The sequence below is a fragment of the Stenella coeruleoalba genome (genome assembly GCF_951394435.1).
Source record: "Stenella coeruleoalba genome assembly, chromosome: 3".
Taxonomy (NCBI): Eukaryota; Metazoa; Chordata; class Mammalia; order Artiodactyla; family Delphinidae; genus Stenella; species Stenella coeruleoalba.
In genome coordinates this window covers 107,472,272-107,492,158 of record NC_137148.1, presented here as the reverse complement: position 1 = coordinate 107,492,158, position 19,887 = coordinate 107,472,272, and the positions used below count along the sequence as shown (strand labels likewise).

Below are 19,887 nucleotides of genomic sequence, written 5' to 3'. Positions count from 1 at the left end.
AGCTAGAGGAAAAAACCACAGTATGTCAGTGTATAGATATGTCTTTTTTTTTTTTTAACATCTGTACTGGAGTATAATTGCTTTACAACGGTGTGTTAGTTTCTGCTTTATAACAAAGTGAATCAGTTATACATATACATATGTCCCCATATCTCTTCCCTCTGTGTCTGTTTTCTTAATTTCTTTTCCTCAAAAATTAAAATCTTTCTTATATTATTAAACTTCAAGAGAGACCACCAATGAGTTAAATAATATTAATTATGCTAAGGAGTAATATTGAAATAGATTTTATGGTTTGACTCTGGGTACTACGACGAGCCAGATTTCTTCAGAGTTCATAGGCAGATAATGACAATTACAAAGTGCTGTGATCTCAGTCAGATTAAGATAGCAGTTCCCAGAACAAAGCATAAATAGCAACAATCTTCTGATAAGGTTTCCTCTACCTTCTTCCTCTACGTTTCCTTCATATGGAAATAGGTGGTTATAGTGTTGTTTGAGAGGATGAAGTAATAAGCAAAAGGAGAATTAAAGAACTGTTCTGTGGTGAAAACAAAAAGTCAGCCTTAAGACTCCTTCTGAGTCAGACCTGGTCTTAGACACTTCCTTGCTTCCATGAATTTGGCAATACCAAATGAAGAAATGAAAACATCCAAAGTTGTCTACAATCTACTGCTTCTGCTATGCAGATTTATATTTTTAGTAAGGGCTCCAAATAAAAGAGGTTTTGTATGGTAGTAAGGAGTATGTTTCACTTGACAGATAATAAATTGAAGTCCAAAGAAGTTATTTCCCTGTTGTATCTAACTCTGAAAGCTCTGTTTACTTCATTATTCCAAATATAGTAAATGATGAGTGTAAAGTGAGGGGAACTAGCGAAAATTTTCTAATATCTAACTTAATTCTATTGGAGAAGTCAGAATGTTGGTGGGAAATCAGTTTTGATAATTTTCTTTAAAGATATGACAGTTATTCTATAAGTATAGTATGATTTTCTAATAAGACCTCATCCTCACTGTTTCTCTAAGCTGTCGTTAGGTGGCAATAGATGGTTCTGAAAGATATGGTCTCGTTTAAGGTAACTTTTGTGTTGAAATGTCAAGATGCAAATCTGTAGACAAAGGCTACAGACAGTGAGCCTTAATATATTGTCAAAGTTTAGGGGTGAGTCAAATGTTTATAAGAATGCAATCCTCAAACACTTTACTATTCGAACAATGGTTCTGGGATCAGCAGCAGTGGTATCAGTTGAAAGCCTGCTAGAAATGCAGAAATTAATGCTTTACTCCAGACTTCTTATACTAGAACTGCATCTTAACAAGGTCCCAAGTTTGAGAAGTAATGCTCTAATAGACTATACAGAAATGTTGGGTCCAGCTAAACTCAAGAGAAGAAGCATGAAACCAATCCTTGACTAATGTAATTTTTGCTGGAAGAAAGAGGACAAGAAAAAATGGTTTCCAGTATATTAGTCAGGGTTCCCCAGAGAAACAGAATCAATAGAATATTTATCTTTATTTATCTATGTATCTATCTTCAAATTGAAACATTGGCTCTTCCTGGGTCTTGAGTCTGCTGGCTTACATGGTGGACTATACCATTGGCTCCCTTGATTCTCAGGCCTTCAGACTTGGACATGAACTAAACTATTGACTCTCTTGGGTCTCCAGCTTGCCAAATGCAGATCTTGGGACTTGTAGCCTCTGTAACTACATAAGCCAATTCCTTCTAATAAACCTCTTTATATATATACCTCTCTCACTCTCTCCATATCTATCTATCTATCTATATATAGAAACATATATTTTTTGATAGAAAGAGAGAAATTTATTAGAAGGTATTGGCTCATGCGATTAAGGAGGCTGACAAGTCCCAAGATCTGCACTTGGCAAGCTGGAGACCCAAGAGAATCGACAGTTTAGTTCACATCCAAGTCTGAAGACCTGAGAACCAGGAGAGCCAACAGTTCAGTCCAGCCTGAAAGCCAGCAGGCTCAAGACCTAGGAAGAAGATGTTTCAGCTCAAGACTGAAGGCAGGAAAAAAACCAATGTCCCTGCTCAAGGCAGTCAGATAGGAGAAAATACCCTCTTACTCAGCCTTTCTGTTCTATTCAAGCCTTCAACAGACTGAATGAGGCACACCCACTTTAGGGAGCGCAATCTGTTTTACTAAGTCTACCAATTCAAATGTTAATTTCATCCAGAAAACATCCTCACAGACACATCCAGAATAATGTTTGACCAAGTATCTGGGCACTCCATGGCCAGACAAATAAAACTGACACATAAAAGTCGCCATTACATCCAATAAGATCTAGAGCTAAATGAAGATAGCACCATCAGGAAATATAACTATAAATCACTAAGGAAACAGCCTCAACACAGCCCTGGGATTAAGAAAGCAATCTTCATAGGGTCAAGGCAGAACCTTTTCCCAGTCCTACATACAAGTTTCAACGAGTTTTTTTTTTTTTTGGTACGCGGGCCTCTAACTGTTGTGGCCTCTCCCATTGCGGAGCACAGGCTCCGGACGCGCAGGCTCAGCGGCCATGGCTCACGGGGCCAGCCGCTCCACAGCACGTGGGATCCTCCCAAACCGGGGCACAAACCCGTGTCCCCTGCATCGGCAGGCCGACTCTCAACCACGGCGCCACCAGGGAAGCCCCTCAACGAGTTTTAAGACAAAATAACTCATTCAGACCTAAAACAGATAGCAAATTAAATATCTATGGGCAGTAATTGAAACACAAAAAGCAGAACATGTGTTAAAAAAAAAATCCAACTACTAGAGAAACATAATCTCAGTGTAAGGATTCAGCAAAATAAAACATGAATAATACCGGACATTACAGTTTGTTTGTTTGTTTTTTGGCGCTACGCGGGCCTCTCACTGTTGTGGCCTCTCCCGTTGCGAGGCACAGGCTCCAGACGCGCAGGCTCAGTGGCCATGGCTCACAGGCCCAGACGCTCTGCAGCATGTGGGATCTTCCTGTACCAGGGCACGAACCCGTGTGCCCTGCATTGGCAGGCGGACTCGCAACCACTGCGCCACCAGGGAAGCCCGAGATTACAGTTTTAATTATAGTAATATTTAACTCTTAAAACTTTTCTTTAATGACATGTTACTGCTTTGATTTGCAATCTGAAACCTGACATACTTCTGTGGTACCATAATATAAAAATCAGGTATTATTTTAGTTTTGATCTTTTGGAGCAGTTATTTTTAAGCAGTTTCCTAGTTGGAAAGAATGGTATACAAATATAGTTACTCATGAACATGGATAAAACCTTGCAGCACGATTTGTATTTTTAGGTAACCAACTCCTAGGATATTTACAGAATTTTGGTTTCTAATATTATTCTATTTAGTTTTAGTACTCTGTGGTCTTATAATTCAATAACATAAATTAGCACTTTTTCATTCACACTTTCCAACTTAGGAGAGAAAAGTAAACTGGAAAATAATAGTTTATTTTCATAAAGTTTGAAATCAAAGAATTTTTTTTTGAAATTGGTTTGTAACCCCTAAAATTTTAGAATGCAACTTGGGCCATTACTTTCATTTTGAAAACCAACTTCTGCTCAGGAAAGCAGACCAGTTTGTGCCCTGCCTAATGAAGTTCCCAGAGTCATAATTTCCCTAGAAAAGAGCAAATTAAAGCATACCTTGGTATACTGGTATGAATTCTTTTGAAGACCTTGCAGAGAAACAGTCAAAGGATTTCAATCGGTTAAAATGTTCATCCAAAAATGTTTGATCTAGTCTTCACTGGTTAGCTGATTTTCACTGCTTTAAAATTTCCATAAAATAATTCAGCACCACTTCATAAGAAAACCACCTAACCTCAGTTTAACAGAGCCAACCACCACATTGTGTTTGCAGTTCATCAATCGAGGCTGAACTGTCTCCAGTTTAAGCCAGGAGAACACAACTAAGATAACAGTATCTGTTCTTACCAAATATCTCTATCCCTTTTCTTTTATCCCAATAGAATCTTGATCATTTTTTCTAGAAAATCAACCTCTTCTAACTGTTCATGTATTTCAGGGGAAAGTGACCCAACTTCCAGCTTCCAGGGCAGGCTTTACTGGTCTTAATATAATTCTTCTTTCCAGTGATTGGTTTTAGGAAAGACCTCTCATCTTCCACTGGATATTAAAGTTTTTTAAAAATGTGTCCAGCACCTCATCAATCAGGCATAATGCTAAAGCTTGAATATAAAACTGACATGGAGGAAGCATATGGTCTTTAATGACACATCAAGATACTGAATCCATAAAACCTAAAACCTTCCCTTTATCTGAACTTTCTACATATAAAATTATTAGTTTTCATATTTTTAAGCCAACTTGAGTTGGAATTTTCTATTCCTTACAGTTGATAGGATTCTATATGATATATGAAGGCTTTCACTTTGAACTTTTGAACACAATTCTATCCCGACGAATGATGCAATGAACTTATGTTCATTCAACACTGCAAAATGTTTTCTCCTTGAATTTATGTTCTATAACAGATCCAGTGTTTGAAGAACCATTCCTTAGCTGCACCATCTGTAGGCACTCTTATCAATTTTGACCAGTCTATGTTAAAATTTATAAGATGCTTTTCAAAACAAAGATAAAATCAGTTCCTAATGCTGTGCTCGTCATGGACACCTTGCCCCAAATTTTTTGATCATGCAAGAATCTGTCAGAATAAATACTATTGTCTAGGTGGAGTTATTTATATTTTTATTCTCAACACCCACAGTAGAAAAATGCCAGAGACAATTTAATTTTTTCATGCAATTGTTCTGGAAATTCTTAGCTAATTCTTCAACATGCTAAATAGTATTTCTGTAAGAATTAAGTTAGAAATTATTATCTGTAGTCTCAGATTCACCATCTCTGCTGCATTCAATAGATACTCTCATCTGTCAGAGGCTTTAAAAGCCTAGAGAATAATTTTACTTAAGACATAACTGCATTCCACAGTAGTACTCACTTTTTTCACACATAGGAAAAAAACTGTGAAAATTTTAAGTCTTTTATGTCTTGGGCATTAAGGGTTTTTTGAATTATGAATATTTTCAAATATTTATCATAATTCTGACCAAAATAATTATGTTTCATAATAATGTCTTACTCTGTGTTTTTCTAACACAGATACCTTTGGTTTGCACACTGAACAAGCAGCATCCTCTTTAATCGGAGTAAGAAATATGTACTCTCAATATATTGCCCTCTCACTTTGATTCTCCAATTTTGAGAGAGAAATATTTCTCTGAACTCCACAGTAAGAAAGCAGGAGCAACAAGTACAGTGATAAATGGCAAATGACAGATTGTTTCACTGTCAAATGAACAGCAGGAATGGGAGGGACTGTGAAGAACTAGAGAGCACGTGACCCAGGTGCAATGGGCATGGCTACTCATGTTCAGTTAATATGTGCCACCCTGGAAGCTGTTGCCAGTCTCTGAATTTTCAGCAGAAACTGGAAGTCATGTTTTTATGTGAAACTCCCAATTTTAGATTATGACAACCAATTCACACTTGTAAAACCCTCTTTGGACCAACATTGTACAAACCATAAAAAACTTGTTTGCAGCTCATGTATAAACTTTGAGCTATGAGTGTGACACCAACCACTGGTCTAAACATGAACAAATGAAGATAAAAACTCATCAGGGCGGTGTCACCAGGGAATCACTAACAGGCTGTGAGCTGAGAAGCTTCAAGACCAGGGCCTCTTTTTAAAATGTAAATGTATCATTTACTTTTATAAAATATACACATGCAAGCACTTTGAAAAAGGGTAAAATAACAAAAGGTTTACTGTGAAAAACAGCAGTCCTCTCTCCCACCCCACTCCCATTTCTTGCTGTTATACGAAACTACTTTCAGCTACTTTAGTCACTTCTTTTGTTATTTACCTTTTGAACTATGTAACGTGGTACATGGTTGTTAATGTTATTTCTTGAATTTTCAGTTTTAGGCATTATCTATTGACCTTCTGCTATGGAAGTCACTACCCTCTACACCCACCACATTCTTGCAAACATACACTTATACACACACAATTTTTTCCTCCCATCCTTCCATTATATTTAGAATATTAAGAATATGTAAATGCTATTAATAGCTGAGCCCTTTAGTATAATTACTTTTCCCATCCTATATAACTGTTCATTTTCCCTTGAATTTATGTATTTTTTTTATTTTTTCATTTTGCTTCTTTTTGGTTTACTTATCACCAACTCATCCTCAAAGCATTTTAAGTCATCTATTAATTTCACATTCGTGGAAGCACTTTCCCAGAGTTTTCTGACCTTCCTCAACTTGAACTAGTTTCTCACTAGTCTATCACCATGGAATTACCCTTTCCCATCCTCCTGGGAATGCACTTTGTTTCTAGAGTGGAGGCCCCTGCAATCTCATGCCTTCCTTGTCCTCCGATTACACCCTTATTTTGTTGAGCACCTCTTTTAGCAGCTTCCTAAGAATGAGTGGGAGATAATTTTGAGGACTTTATGTGTATGAAAATGTCTTAAGAATATGCTTCCACTTGTTGATAACTTGGCTGAGTATGGAAATTTTTGAATGAAATTAATTTTTCCTCAGAGAGGATACTGCTTCATTCTGTTACCTTTTAGGATTCAGAATTCTGAAGTCATTTGATTTCTTAGTGCTTTGTAACATTTTTTTTTCCTGTCTGGAAGTTTATAGAATTATCTCATTTCCTTTATTTAAAAAACCCGCGCCCCCCCCCCCCCCCAATCTTTATCTTCCAACCCTTCTATTGAGTTATTTTAGGTCTTCTATGATGTTTTAAATTTCCAGGAGCTTGTTTTAATTTTTGAGTGTTCGTTTTCATGGTAACTTGTTCTTCTTTCATTTTGGGAATGTTGGTTTTGTTGTTATAGCTTTCTTTGGTTTTGTTTTATGTGGCTTTCTTCTCCTTGTATTTTCTGTTTCCTCCAAGTCTCTCCTTTTCTGGTTATTTTTTCTGCCTTCTCTCTCTTTCAGATTAGAGGCTTTCCTCAGATGTTTGGTGTTATCTGCTGGTATTTATGTGGAGTGGTCTAAAATTAGATTGGGAGCTCTGAGGACATGAATGCAACTGAACAAAGTGATCTGACCGAACTGGTTAATTTTAGAAAACCTCTGCTGTATTTTTTAAATTTCTTCTGGATTTCCCAGAGGAAATTCTTCTAAACTGCCTAGAAGGTAAAGACCTGAATTCCAGCCGAAGAAGGCAAGAAGTTTTATGGTCTCTGTATGTGGTATGCACACATCCAGTTAATCCCCGTTTGCAGTACACTACCCCCAACCTCAGTGGTGCCTGATGGTATCTCCCAGGTAAATTACTCTCACAAGTAAAAAGTCTTGTGGTGAGGAGTGGGGAGAGGTGTAGGGGATGGGGGCAAATGTTTGCCTATGTGGTATGGAGCAGGGAATTTATAAATCTGGCTTCTTAAAAAGACTGTTAACCAAGTTTCTCTACCTCATTCCCACCCTCCCATACCCTCTTCTGCAAGTTCCTAGCCCAAGAATTCCCAAATCATTGGGGAATTTTCTATTCTGCTTAAATGTTTATGACTTATTCAAGTATTTTCCAGCTTCCAAAATTTTGATACATTGTCTCCTCTCCCATTCTCCATGTCCCTGTGAGTTTACACCTATTAAAAATGGATAGATTTAATCTCTACCTTTACCTAGGTGCAGATCAACCCTGTTAAATATTAGAAATTACCATGGTTTTGGTTGGGTCTTTAAATTTGCAGGCTCAGGGAGTAAATGCTGACAATGATGGTGGTGATGATAAGTAATTAAGTGCTTATTCTGTGTAAGACACTCTACTAAATGCTTTACAGGAAAAAGTATCTTCGAGTATATTTTTAAATGGTGTAAGGTTGGTATTAATATCCATATTTTCATATTTTTCCTTTGGGGGAAATGTGGATTAGATACTAACAAAAAAGTTTCAGCAGTGAAATATTTTCTTACCAATATTTTTACCTCATCATTTTCTCTTGTCTAGCCACAGGGGATGCAACGCAGTAGGCTGTCATACAGTAGTAATCATTGCTTATACCTAGATTTGAGAGGAATGTTTCTAATGTTTTACTCTAATTTCCTCTAATTACAATGTTTGTTGTAGATTTCTGATAGAACACCATTTGTAAATGCAGTTTCCCTCTAGTTTTAGATTGCTAAGTGTTTTATTCATTGATCAAATGAGGAGTTATTGTATTTTATCAGTTTTTATTAATCTATCCAGATAATCAAATTGTATGTTGATAATGTACGATGTAAAAATCTAATTTTACATTGATAATACAGTCAATTACATTAGCAAATTTCAGAATGCTGAGCCATCTTTGGGTTTCTATAATAAAACTTACTTGTTCTAATAGGTAATGATTTTACTTGCTTGAATTTAGGGTATTTGCAATTGTTTTCAAACCTGAAATTTAAGAACAGTTTTTAGTTTGTGTTATATCCTCACCTGATTTTGGTCAGCCTCGTAAAATGAGTTGGCAATAGTTCAGTTGTTTTCTTTATGAGAACTGCTTGAATGAAGGATTATCTGTTCTTTAGAGATTGAGAAAAACTCACCCCTCTGGGTCTAATTAAAAGTTGGGAAATAGACTTTTCACTAGCTTTCCAAATTCTCATACCCTATTTATCAATCTAGAAAAGGGATATTTTAATGTTGATTTTGGTAGAAAATCACCTACTTCTATATTTCCAAATTTACTGACACGCAAAATTGACAAGTGTTGTTAAGAGGTTTAAATAATAAAAAATATATAAAGCACTTAGAATAACTCTGTCATGGAGTAAGTACTCAATATAAATTTTAATATAACTATTAAGTTGATGTGCTACACATTTATTTTTGTAATTGTTATCTATTCTATATAATTACACACACGTGTGTGTATGCTCCAGCAAATCCTTTGAAAATTATGCAGACCAAGATGGCTTTTTGCCCCTTTAAAGCAATTTTGCTCTTTTTTTTTTTCACTTGAAAGCTTCATTCTTAGTGGAAAAACTTAGTTCTCTCATTCAAACTTTTGAGGGAAATAAAACCTACAAGCCCTCCATAATGACAACAATAAGCAGCCAATGTGGAGTTTTTTTAATCCAATTAAGGGTGGGTAACTAGTTTTAGGGGTGATTTTTTAAAAATAAGAGCTAGTAGGAAAAAGTTATATTTACTTGCTTCTTTGTTAGTAGAAATACATAACCATTTATTTAGTAGTAAACACTACATGCCAAATGCTGCACTAGAGAGATACAAAGATAAGACATGGTTCCAAGTATCTAACTTGCTCAAAATTGAGCGAAGACTGACATATCAATAAATATCTGTAATCCAACGTGTCAACATATGTAGAATACCATAAAAGAGATACGTAGAAATGTTATCAAAATGCAAATATGAAACAAAATTATTCCACAAGTTTTATATGGTGTGGGGATGTTGGAGAAAGTTACAGAGAAGAGATGTCCCAAGCCTGACATTGGTTGACAACTTTAATAGGATAAGACTCACGTATTTTCCTGGGTCTCATCAGCCACAGGTAATCATCTCACTAACATCTGGCCCCAAGTCCTACCTAATTTTGTTTCTGAAATAGTCTTCCATCTGCTCAAGCATGTTGGTGAGTGACTGTCTCTTTCTTGGAAGAATTAGGAAGGAGAACTTTCTGCTTACCCCTTCTGGGGATTGCATGCTAGAGCTGCCTATAATACAATAGTCACCACACACTCCAATTCTACAGGTCTCATTTTTAGCCCTAGAACCAGGACTTTGGTTGCTGCCCCCATTTTTCATTCGTCCTCATTAGTTCCATCCAAAAGCTATTGACCCCACATTATTTCCACTAAAGCCATTACTTTAATTGTCCACTGTAGATGTCTCTATACATTGTGACAGCATTCAGGCAAATATGATGTATCTGTCCATCCTCTCCCATATTTGAGCTTTCGTGAACTCTTTTACAACCTAAGTCAGATCACACCACTTCTCTCCTTACAATCTCCACAAGGCTCCCATCTCACTAAGTTAAAGCCAGTCATTACATCTTGCAATGCCCTCTATGGCATGGCTCCTAACTACCTCTGAGGTCTCATCTCTCACCATTTCAACTCCCACTACTGCTTTATAACCACATATGCCTCTTTGCTGTTCCTCCAACCTCAAGTACAGTCCCACCTTAAGACACAGTAGTTGCTATTCCCTTTGCCAAGGAAAGTCTTATCTCAGATATCAGTCTGTTCTTACTTAGTTCAAATCTCTGCTCAATTGTCACCTTATTACAGAGGCCTTCCCAGGTTACCGTGTATAAAATAGCAACCTCAGCTCACTCTGGAACTATCTTCCCTACCTTGCTTTACTTTTCTTCACAGCACATAATAAACTCTGACATATTTACCTGTTTTGTTTGTTTTCTGTTTCCTCCAGTGGAATGTAGGCATGGTACTTTGTTTTGTCCATTGTTTTATCTCCAGTACCTGGAATGGTACGTGACACTTAGTAGGTCTTCATTAAATACTGCTCAAAGACTGAATTCCTAAGGCATTTGATACTTTTCCTGTGTTGCTCATTACACTCAGATTTGCAGAGCAATTCACATTCACACCACAACTGTTTTGTATATTACATTGCCACATCTTTGAGTAATGAGATTATGCAGAACCCCAATATAAGAATGAAGAATTAAATGGATAAACAAATGCATGTTGTTCCGTAAAAAAAGATGCATTTCTAGGTAAGAGCGTATACTTAGAGGAATAAAGGATATGCATTTTGTGCAAAACCAAACATACACAGAGACATCTCTGTCCAGTTAGTTCATCCAGAATGTTGAGAGTGATCAATAACTTTCTAAATACGTTGAAATTTGGGGGACCTAAGTAGACTCTTTTTCTTTTATGTGATTCATCTTACTCAGTAGCTGGGATGCTCCATCTTTATAACTGAATACTATTTAATTTAGTCTAGGATATTATGAGACTTGGTTTATAATGAATAAAATAATTTAAAAGCAAAATCAGATGAAGTAATTTTTCCAAGTATCTTTCCCCAGGGAAAGTTCTGCTGGCTAATACTAGCCTGAGTTGTGAGTTGATCTGAAGGCTTATTAAGAGAAAATGAAAGCTTTGTAAATGGTTCTGTTTGTTTTAAGTAAGAGGAGGAATGCATTATTTTTATTCCCTAGGGGGAAAATATGCAACTACTTGATTCTACTCTTTCCACTGCAGAAACTAGAAGCAATTTCCGCATAAGCATTTCCATTATGTTTCTCCAAGTCCTCTATTAAGTATTTTAACAGCAAAATGCTCACTAAAAAAAACGGGATTTATATGAAACAGATTAATATGAAACAAAAGAGAATATTTAGGTTATCAATATGATCCATGTGATTTCTACCTTTTTGAATTTACTGGTTTTTTTGGTGGTAAAATATATAATCAGTTGTTTTAAGAGTCCCATGGGAACACACAAGGAAAAAGTATGCTGTATTGTCAGGGTACTGTGTTTGGGACACATTGATTAGGTCATCCATATGATTTATTATATTTCATGAACTCTTACATTTCTTGGTCTACCTCATCAATCATGAACTGCCAGTGTTTATTTAAATTCACCTACAACTACTGTGAATTTCTACTAGCACTTTTGCTTTATGTATTTTTGTGGTGTGACAGGTGGTGAATAAAGATGTTTAAAAGTTATATACTCTGGACTGCATGTTTCATCATTTAAAAGGGCACTCTTTTTCTTTTTTTTTTTTTGCTGTACGTGGGCCTCTCACTGCTGTGGCCTCTCCCATTGCGGAGCACAGGCTCCGCACGCGCAGGCTCAGCAGCCATGGCTCACGGGCCCAGCCGCTCCGCGGCATGTGGGATCCTCCCGGACCGGGGCACGAACCCGTGTCCCCTGCATCGGCAGGCAGACTCTCAACCACTGTGCCACCAGGGAAGCCCTCTTTTTCTTATTTAACATTTTACCTTGAATAAAACTCATCCACCAAGTCCACTACTTTGTTAAATACCCAAACACATCCTTCATTCCATTAGCAAACCATTTCCATATCTAGCTTTTATTCTCCTCCTAAATTGAGTCATAGTGCTACTCTATTATACTGAAAACTTAGGTTAAATTATAAATTTAACCACTACCAACACACTTTGGATGAAGTAGTACGGGAAAGGAAAAAAAGTGGGAAATTGATTTCAATACATAAATATAGAATTAACAACAACAAAAACAAGCAAGCAAACAAAGATACCATAGGTGGTTGTTACAGTCGTTTCTTCAACTACTCTTAAAGTCATAGTTAGTATTTATAACTTCCGTTTTCCTCAGCTAGTAGGGGTGAGTGATAACAAACATTTCTCCCTGTGGGGCTGAGCCTTGGTAGTTGTTTTTTTTTTTTTTTTTTTTTTGCGGTATGCGGTCCTCTCACTGTTGCGGCCTCTCCCGTTGCGGAGTACAGGCTCCGAACGCGCAGGCTCAACGGCCATGGCTCACGGACCTAGCCGCTCCGTGGCATGTGGCATGTGGGATCTTCCCGGACCGGGGCAAGAACCCATGTCCCCTGCATTGGCAAGCGGACTCTCAACCACTGCGCCACCAGGGAAGCCCGGTAGTTATTATTATTATTATTATTTTTTTTTTTTTTAAACTCCATGAACCTGGGTTTCAGATATACTTCTCCCTGCTACTGTGTCATAATATCAATCATAGTCACTCTCTGGTCAGTCACCACAGACAGTCTATCAACTCCCTTCTTTCCTCATTACTTTGGGGGCAGGAAGAGCCCCAAAAGTCAACTGGCAAGTCTCCCAGGTGTCTCTCATTCTACGACGGGCCAGTCTCACCTCTCAAGGTTTCAGTCCTCCCGATATGAGGCTTCAGAATGATTGAGAGTCGCTGTGCAAGTCCGAGCTCGGACACTGGCAGGTACCTGGTTTCTCCCAAAAGCCCCGGAGAATAACGAGACCCCCTCCGAACGGGGTCTGGCCTGGACTGGCTCCCGGCTGCGTCTCTTTTCCCTCTGCTCCAGGGAGCTGCAGAAGGCACGCGTGCGCATTTGCTCTCTCTCTCAGGCCTCCCCCAGCCACGACCAGCGCAGCAACCAGGATTCCCAGGTGTCTCTTATTGGAAGATTGCTCAGCCAGTGCCTCCCAACCCCGCCCTAGCGAGACTTTTGAGTTCCCCCCACCCGCTTCCCGCAGCTCTGCCTTCATGGGGAATAGGCAACATTCGGTAGGGGTTGGAATTAGGTAGACGCCTTGGGTCCCCCATGAACCAGTTCCAATTATCCGGCCCCTCACGACCCTTGAACTCTTCGAGACCTCTGGTTTCCCGAAACCTCAAGTCACGTGCATACGCAGTACACACCCCTTCAGTAGGCCTTGGGTGGGTCCAAACGCCCTGGTTTGGGTGGAGGGGTGCCCTTTGCCCCACTACACAGTACACTGGAACTTAGAATATTCCAACATAACTCGTAATACCTCAAAACTCCGTCCACCTTGAAGACTTAAAGGTACTTTCTCAGGCACATCAAATTTAGAGAACTTGAGGGTCCTGAAATAAATCCCTTAATATTTACTATGTTATCATGGTCTTTTAAAGTCTTAATATGATGCCAGTAGTTCACAAATCCAGTTTAAGACTGCTTTCTAGCTACAGTAAATTACTTGTGCTTTACAAACATGCTCATTTCTTTCCTACAACTATATAAAAGAGCACAGCTGCTCTCTCTTTAAAAACCATTAGCTTCACTCAGAGATGATAATTTCCTCTTGTTTCATCATCTCAGGTGGGATTCCTCAACATCGCCCATACCTAGACAATATGTACTCCTTTAAATTTTCTTCATTCTTGTATTTTGAGTATGCCATCTCTTTCCTGACAGAAACCTGACCAATGGACGTAATATATTTAAGTTTTATAAACTGTGTTCTCATGTTTCTTTGCACTATTAATCTACCACACTCTTCTGGTAGCAGAATAGCTTTGTATTAATCATTGATTAATGTGAACGGCAAATATGGGTAGGAAAAAAATTAAGCTCGTAACAGAAATAATCTTAAAAGCAACAACTCTTAATTTCTAGAGCTAGAGAAAAGAGTCTCTTGAATTCCAAATGGTTGACTCATATCAAGAGCCATATCAAGAGTCTCTTGAATTCCAAATGGTTGACTCATATCAAGAGCCATATCAAGAGACTCATATCAAGAGCCATATCAATAACTTTAACAAGAAGTTAAAACCAAATTAAATATGGGTTAGTAACATAAACCATAAAACAGGAAAAGATTCCAGATTATAATTTGAGAACAGCTTTTCTGCCAGTGTGGAAGGGGGAGACTTTTGTTGACTTATAGGAGAAGGAGTTGGTATTTTGGAGAGAAATATATGAAAGAAATAGAAAAGAGCATAGAGGCAAATATGAAATCATGTCTTCTGCTCTCCATTGGGCTGAGATTCCCGGGGTCAGGTTGAAAGGAATTTCCACATAGGCTTGGGTGAACAGACAGACTTGTTCTTCACTTTGTGTAGTCTGAGAATGTTCTTGTGCCTTAGAGGCATGTCCATCTAAACAGTACTCAGGCAAATGACTGACTGACTGATCTAGGCAGATGGTCCAGAGAACAGATTCCTAGAGTCCTTGATACTCTATAGAAGGAAAGCATAAGCTTAGAGCCCCAAGAGGGAAAGAGCTTTGACTAAGAGAGAGTAAGGAGGGCAAAGAAGATACAAATTACAAGGATCTGATACCTGTAAATCATTAGCGTTATCTGGTAGCTTAGAATGACAGGGATCAGGTGAGATGCTTCTCCTTAATAGGAGCAGAACCAAGACCAGAGTGGTATGATGATACAACTATCTCTCAGTGCCAGGACGATAACTGGCACGTTAGATAACTAGGTCCATAACCAGCAAGATGAGAATGAGGAGGAGGGTGGGCACCTAAATTGGCTTGGGTATTTACCCAACGTGATTGAATTCTAAACCATATTTAAGTTTTCTATCATTAGCAGAAATAGCAGTGCATGATCTTTATCATTCATTTGTACAGAAGTAAAGTTCATCTTCATACTTCTAAATATTGTGGATTGTTGTAACTAAAGGAAGTAGTATTGGACTAAATTCCGGAGTAAAGCAAGCTTTTAATAGGCAAGCAGGGCCATATCAGCTTTTATATTTGGAGAAACGTGCCTGGTATGGATACAGGTGGGAATGCAAAGGACTTTGGAGAAATTTGCATTCAGAAAGTGAAATCATCTGGGCTTTTGACAAGAGCATGGGCCGGGAGGATGGATTGCATTTGGAAGAGAGTCAAACATAAGGACAAACAACTGGTCGTTAATTCTCCTCCATCATCCTTTAGTTTTGCTCAGAAGACAACATTAGAGGAGGGGCTGCTGAGCAGAAAGAAATCACATGGTGCATTAGCAAGGTAATTGGGTTCAGCAACACATCTAGAGTTGAATCTAAAGGTGAATTTAAAATATCCAAAATTTCTGCCAATCCTGTCCCTACACAAATAGTGAATATATCAAAGAGGTGGCACCTCAGGAAATTGGGGCTTGAGTTAATCACAGGTGAACTCAATCTATTTACATATTCAACCTACTTCCAGCTCAACATGTCCTCCTGGGAGGAATCTGAATGAGCAGCCCTCAACCAAGCTGGGAGACACAGAAAACGGCTTGCCCTCTCTGAGAAATAAACAAAACATATATATTCAGTCTCCAATATTCCTTTATACACAATTCTCAGAATATAACAAAATACATTACAAATATGAAGAAGGAGGAAAATGCGACTCAGAACTAAGAGAAACAGTCAATAGAAGCAGACTTGCAGTAGGCAAGTTATTGAAATTAGCAGGCAAGGACTTTAATAGAATTCATAACAGTATGTTTAATTTAAAGGAAAAGATGGATATAATTTGTGAAGAGATGGGACACTTCAAGAAAAATACAGAAATTCTAAGAACTAAGTAGAAATTTTAGATCTTAAGAATTCAATAACTGAAATCTAAATTCCAGTAGATTGGTTTTTTTTCTTGCAATACTCATTCTGTTCTTTTATCATGATCCAGTGATAGCTCAGTGAAATGGAAGTTAAAACCAAAATGAAATATCAGAAAAACTAAAATTAGAAAGACATATGTACTGGAGACATTGTAAAGAAAAATAATTCTCATACATTGCTGGTAGGAGTGTAAGTAAAATAGTAAATCACTCTGAAAAACCCTTTGCACATACTAATAAAATTAAACATACATCTCTTCTACATTCTAGCAATTCTGCTCCTTGGAAAGGAACAAGAACATGTACACAAGAAAGAATGCATAAGGTTTATTCATGATAGCCCAAACTGAAAACATTTCAAACATCTACCCATAGTATAATTTATTTTAAAATTTTGATATATTCAGACAATAGGATACTATATAGCAGAGAAAAAAAGTGCTGCTACATATAACTACAAGTAAATCACAAAAACATTACGCTGAGTGAAAGAAACAGAACTCACAAATGTACCTACTGTATGATTCTGTTTATATGAAATTCAGGAAGAGAATGAAACTAATTTATGGCGATAGAGTTTAGGATGGTGGTTACCTCTAGGTACATAGCTGGATATTTACTAGAAAGCATCATAGGGAAACTACTGGGGAAAAGGAACATGTCTTGGTCTGGGTGGAGTTAATATGTGTGCACATATATAAAAATTCATCAGTGAGGGCTTCCCTGGTGGCGCAGTGGTTGAAAGTCCGCCTGCCGATGCAGAGGACACGGGTTCGTGCCCCGGTCCGGGAAGATCCCACATGCGCGGAGCGGATAGGCCCGTGAGCCATGGCTGCTGGGCCTGCGCGTCTGGAGCCTGTGCTCTGCAACGGGAGAGGCCACAACAGTGAGAGGCCCGCGTACCGCAAAAAAAAAAAAAAAAAAATCAGTGAGTACACTAAGATTTGTGTATTTTACTGAATTCAAATTATATTGCAATAAATAAAAGGAGGACACATTTAGCATGGGCTACTAGAGCAAAATAAGATGTTTTGGAATTTTCAGGATAATACAGCTAAATAAAAAATAAAACTAATAAGAAAATAGTAAATATGATGTGCTTAGCAATTATCAGAATATAGGATAATATCTATTAAGTGGCTCTTGGTACCATAGTTTTGGGGTCTCTTATTTGAAACGGTTTATGCACTCTAGAATCCTGGTTAGAATCATTGATGCCCCACCTCCTGCTGTGGGATCTGGGTCCAGTAATTTAATCTTTGTGTTTCTGTGTTCTCATGTGTAAAACAGAGATAATAATAATACTTACCTTATAGGATTATTGTAGAACAAAATGAGAAAAATATCTATGATTAGTAGAGTGCCTGGAAAATGAGTAGATATCAACAAATGTTTATTATCATTATTATTTGTACTATTATCCAAACGTGTATCTTTTTCAGATATAAATATTTGTTAAAAATAGCCCATGTGTCTGTTGTAAGGAAGGCCATAAATAACAATTATTTCATAGCAAAATATTTCTGAGGGTTTATTCTAAAAAGTAAGAAGAGATATTTAGGGAGGTAAATTCATCTAGATTTCTTACCTGGAAAGATGTGGAGAAGGGAGGGCACTTTATACACATTTATACATGCATGGACAGATAGACAACTTTAAAAACAATATGTTAAAATTTATCACAAAATTGAAGATAAAGGTCATAGACTTGAACATTTGATTATGAAAAAAAAGCTCTAAATGCATATTTGTCTTTGTCATTTGCCCTCTAGCCTTTGTTTACAGAATAAATTCCAAAGTCCTTAGTATGACAGCAAAGGTCTTTATTTGGCCTTTTTTGGGTGATGATCCCTGCCTGCTCTCTTTGGTCCACAAGAAAAATTTGCACTGACTCCACTGAACTTCTAATGCATTCCTATACCATGGCATTTTATGTGTTTTGCAATGGTTCTTTGCTCTTCTTCCTCTTTTCCTAAACTATGTGTTCATTACGGGCACAGCCCTATTTTAATCAACTTTGACCAGAAATTGGTGTCATGATGGGAGGAACTCAGCAGGCACTCAAAAACCATTTACAGAATGAATCTACTTAAAAGTCTAGAATTAATAGAAGAAAGGGCAGGGGATGGGAAGTCAGAGAACATACACAGCTGTCTAAAATCATCAGAAACATTCACTCTGTAATGTATAATATGAAGAGCAGGAGAGTGAGCATCTGCTTAAGGGAAGGATACTGAGAAATAAAGATATAGCAATGGGTTTTCATTTATCATTTTCTGAGCAACAGGCAGCTATTCAGAGCCACTCATCAAAGATTACTTAAGAAAAAAAAAGATGATGATGAAGTGTGATGAGCTTAAGGTTAAAAAAAAGATTATTGCTATATTATTACGTACTACAATGGAAGGAGAAAAGAAAAATAATTCTAAAATCCATCCTTGAAAATCAAAAGTGTTGGACACCAAGAATATTGAAATGCATATATATCAGAACTGTTCTAAATTATAAAAAACAAACAAAAACCAAAAAACAGGGAAGAGAAGAGGGTGACAAATAACAAGGAAACAATGACAAGGAGAAAAATTGCTAGATTTATTTTAAAAAACATGTCTATATTGTCTGTTGGAGTACCAATCATCTTGTTTGGTTATAGGAAAATTTAAAATATGTATTAAATCTATCATTCTCTTATATAAAAAGATTTTCTTTTTATTTTTTACGTTATTTAATGAACTAGTGGTAAACAAAAATGCTGGGTTTGCCTGTGTGAAAGTGCTAAGTTCTTTAGAGCATTTGAAAATCACTGGAGAGGTAAAGCAACCAATTAAACATATTCTTTTGAGATTTCAGTTTCCTGTGTCAATTTAACACTTGGGTCTAATCAAAATTCTTGATTGACACGTCCTCATATCATGGCTTTTCCAACCTCCTAGAAATGCTTTGTCTCTGTGAGAGACTGATAGGTGACTTTATATAAAGTGTTCTGTGAAGTGCCTTTTAAATCTACTTTCCATGCATACATCTGCCTTCTTCTTGAGGAAAAAATAATAACAGTTCAACTCTTGGTCCTTTTCTTTATGTTAAGTACGTCACTTTGTTTGTTTCAATTTGTCTAATATTGAGATCGAAGTTTCAAGCTTTGAAGAGAGTCAGTGTTTCTTTCCCTAGTTTTAATTCCCAGTTTTCAGGAGAGAAAGAGAGGAAGCAATTTTCTAAGCATATTGAATGTGTGATAGATTTTAAAAGCTCACAAATTCTTTGTAATTATTCCCATTGAGAGGCAAAGTGGAATTCCCCCTCCTTTATGATAACTTGCTTGATGAATAGAATGTGGCAGACTTCTGAAGCTAGGTTATAACAAGCCTCCAGACTCTGCCTTGGGCTCTTCGAACTCTTGTTGTTGGAGCTCTTAGCTGCATTGTAAGAAGCTCAACTACCCTGGGGCAATCATGCTTTGAGAAGCCCTAGCCACTAGAAGAGGGTTCTGGAGGATGACACATCATGCATTGAGAAAAAGAGATAAGAAGGAGAGAGATGGGCTTCCCTGATGGCGCAGTGGTTGAGAGTCCGCCTGCCGATGCAGGGGACACGGGTTCGTGCCCCGGTCCCGGCCCGTGAGCCATGGCCGCTGAGGCTGCGCGTCCAGAGCCTGTGCTCCGCAACGGGAGAGGCCACAACAGTGAGAGGCCCGCGTACCACAAAAAAAAAAAAAAAAAAAAATAGAGAGAGAACCAAGAGCACCACAGCCCTAGACATGTGAGTGAAGACGCCATCTTGGAAGTGGATCCTCCAGCCCCAGCCACCCCAGCAGATGCCATGGGAACCAGCTGAGCCCTTCCT

General features: G+C 37.8%; 1 protein-coding gene across 1 annotated transcript in view; it reads right to left on the bottom strand.

Annotated features, from left to right (window-relative positions):
- Positions 1–19,887, bottom strand: part of LOC307184875 (uncharacterized protein) — a gene marked incomplete at its 5' end in the record, with an annotated part of 352,550 nt that overhangs the window by 325,193 nt on the left and 7,470 nt on the right. The window contains 2 exons of the mRNA XM_079918638.1: positions 10,428–10,506; positions 12,880–13,155. Of these exons, the coding sequence (XP_079774764.1) occupies positions 10,428–10,506; positions 12,880–13,155 (355 nt within the window). The remainder of the gene's footprint in view (positions 1–10,427; positions 10,507–12,879; positions 13,156–19,887) is intronic.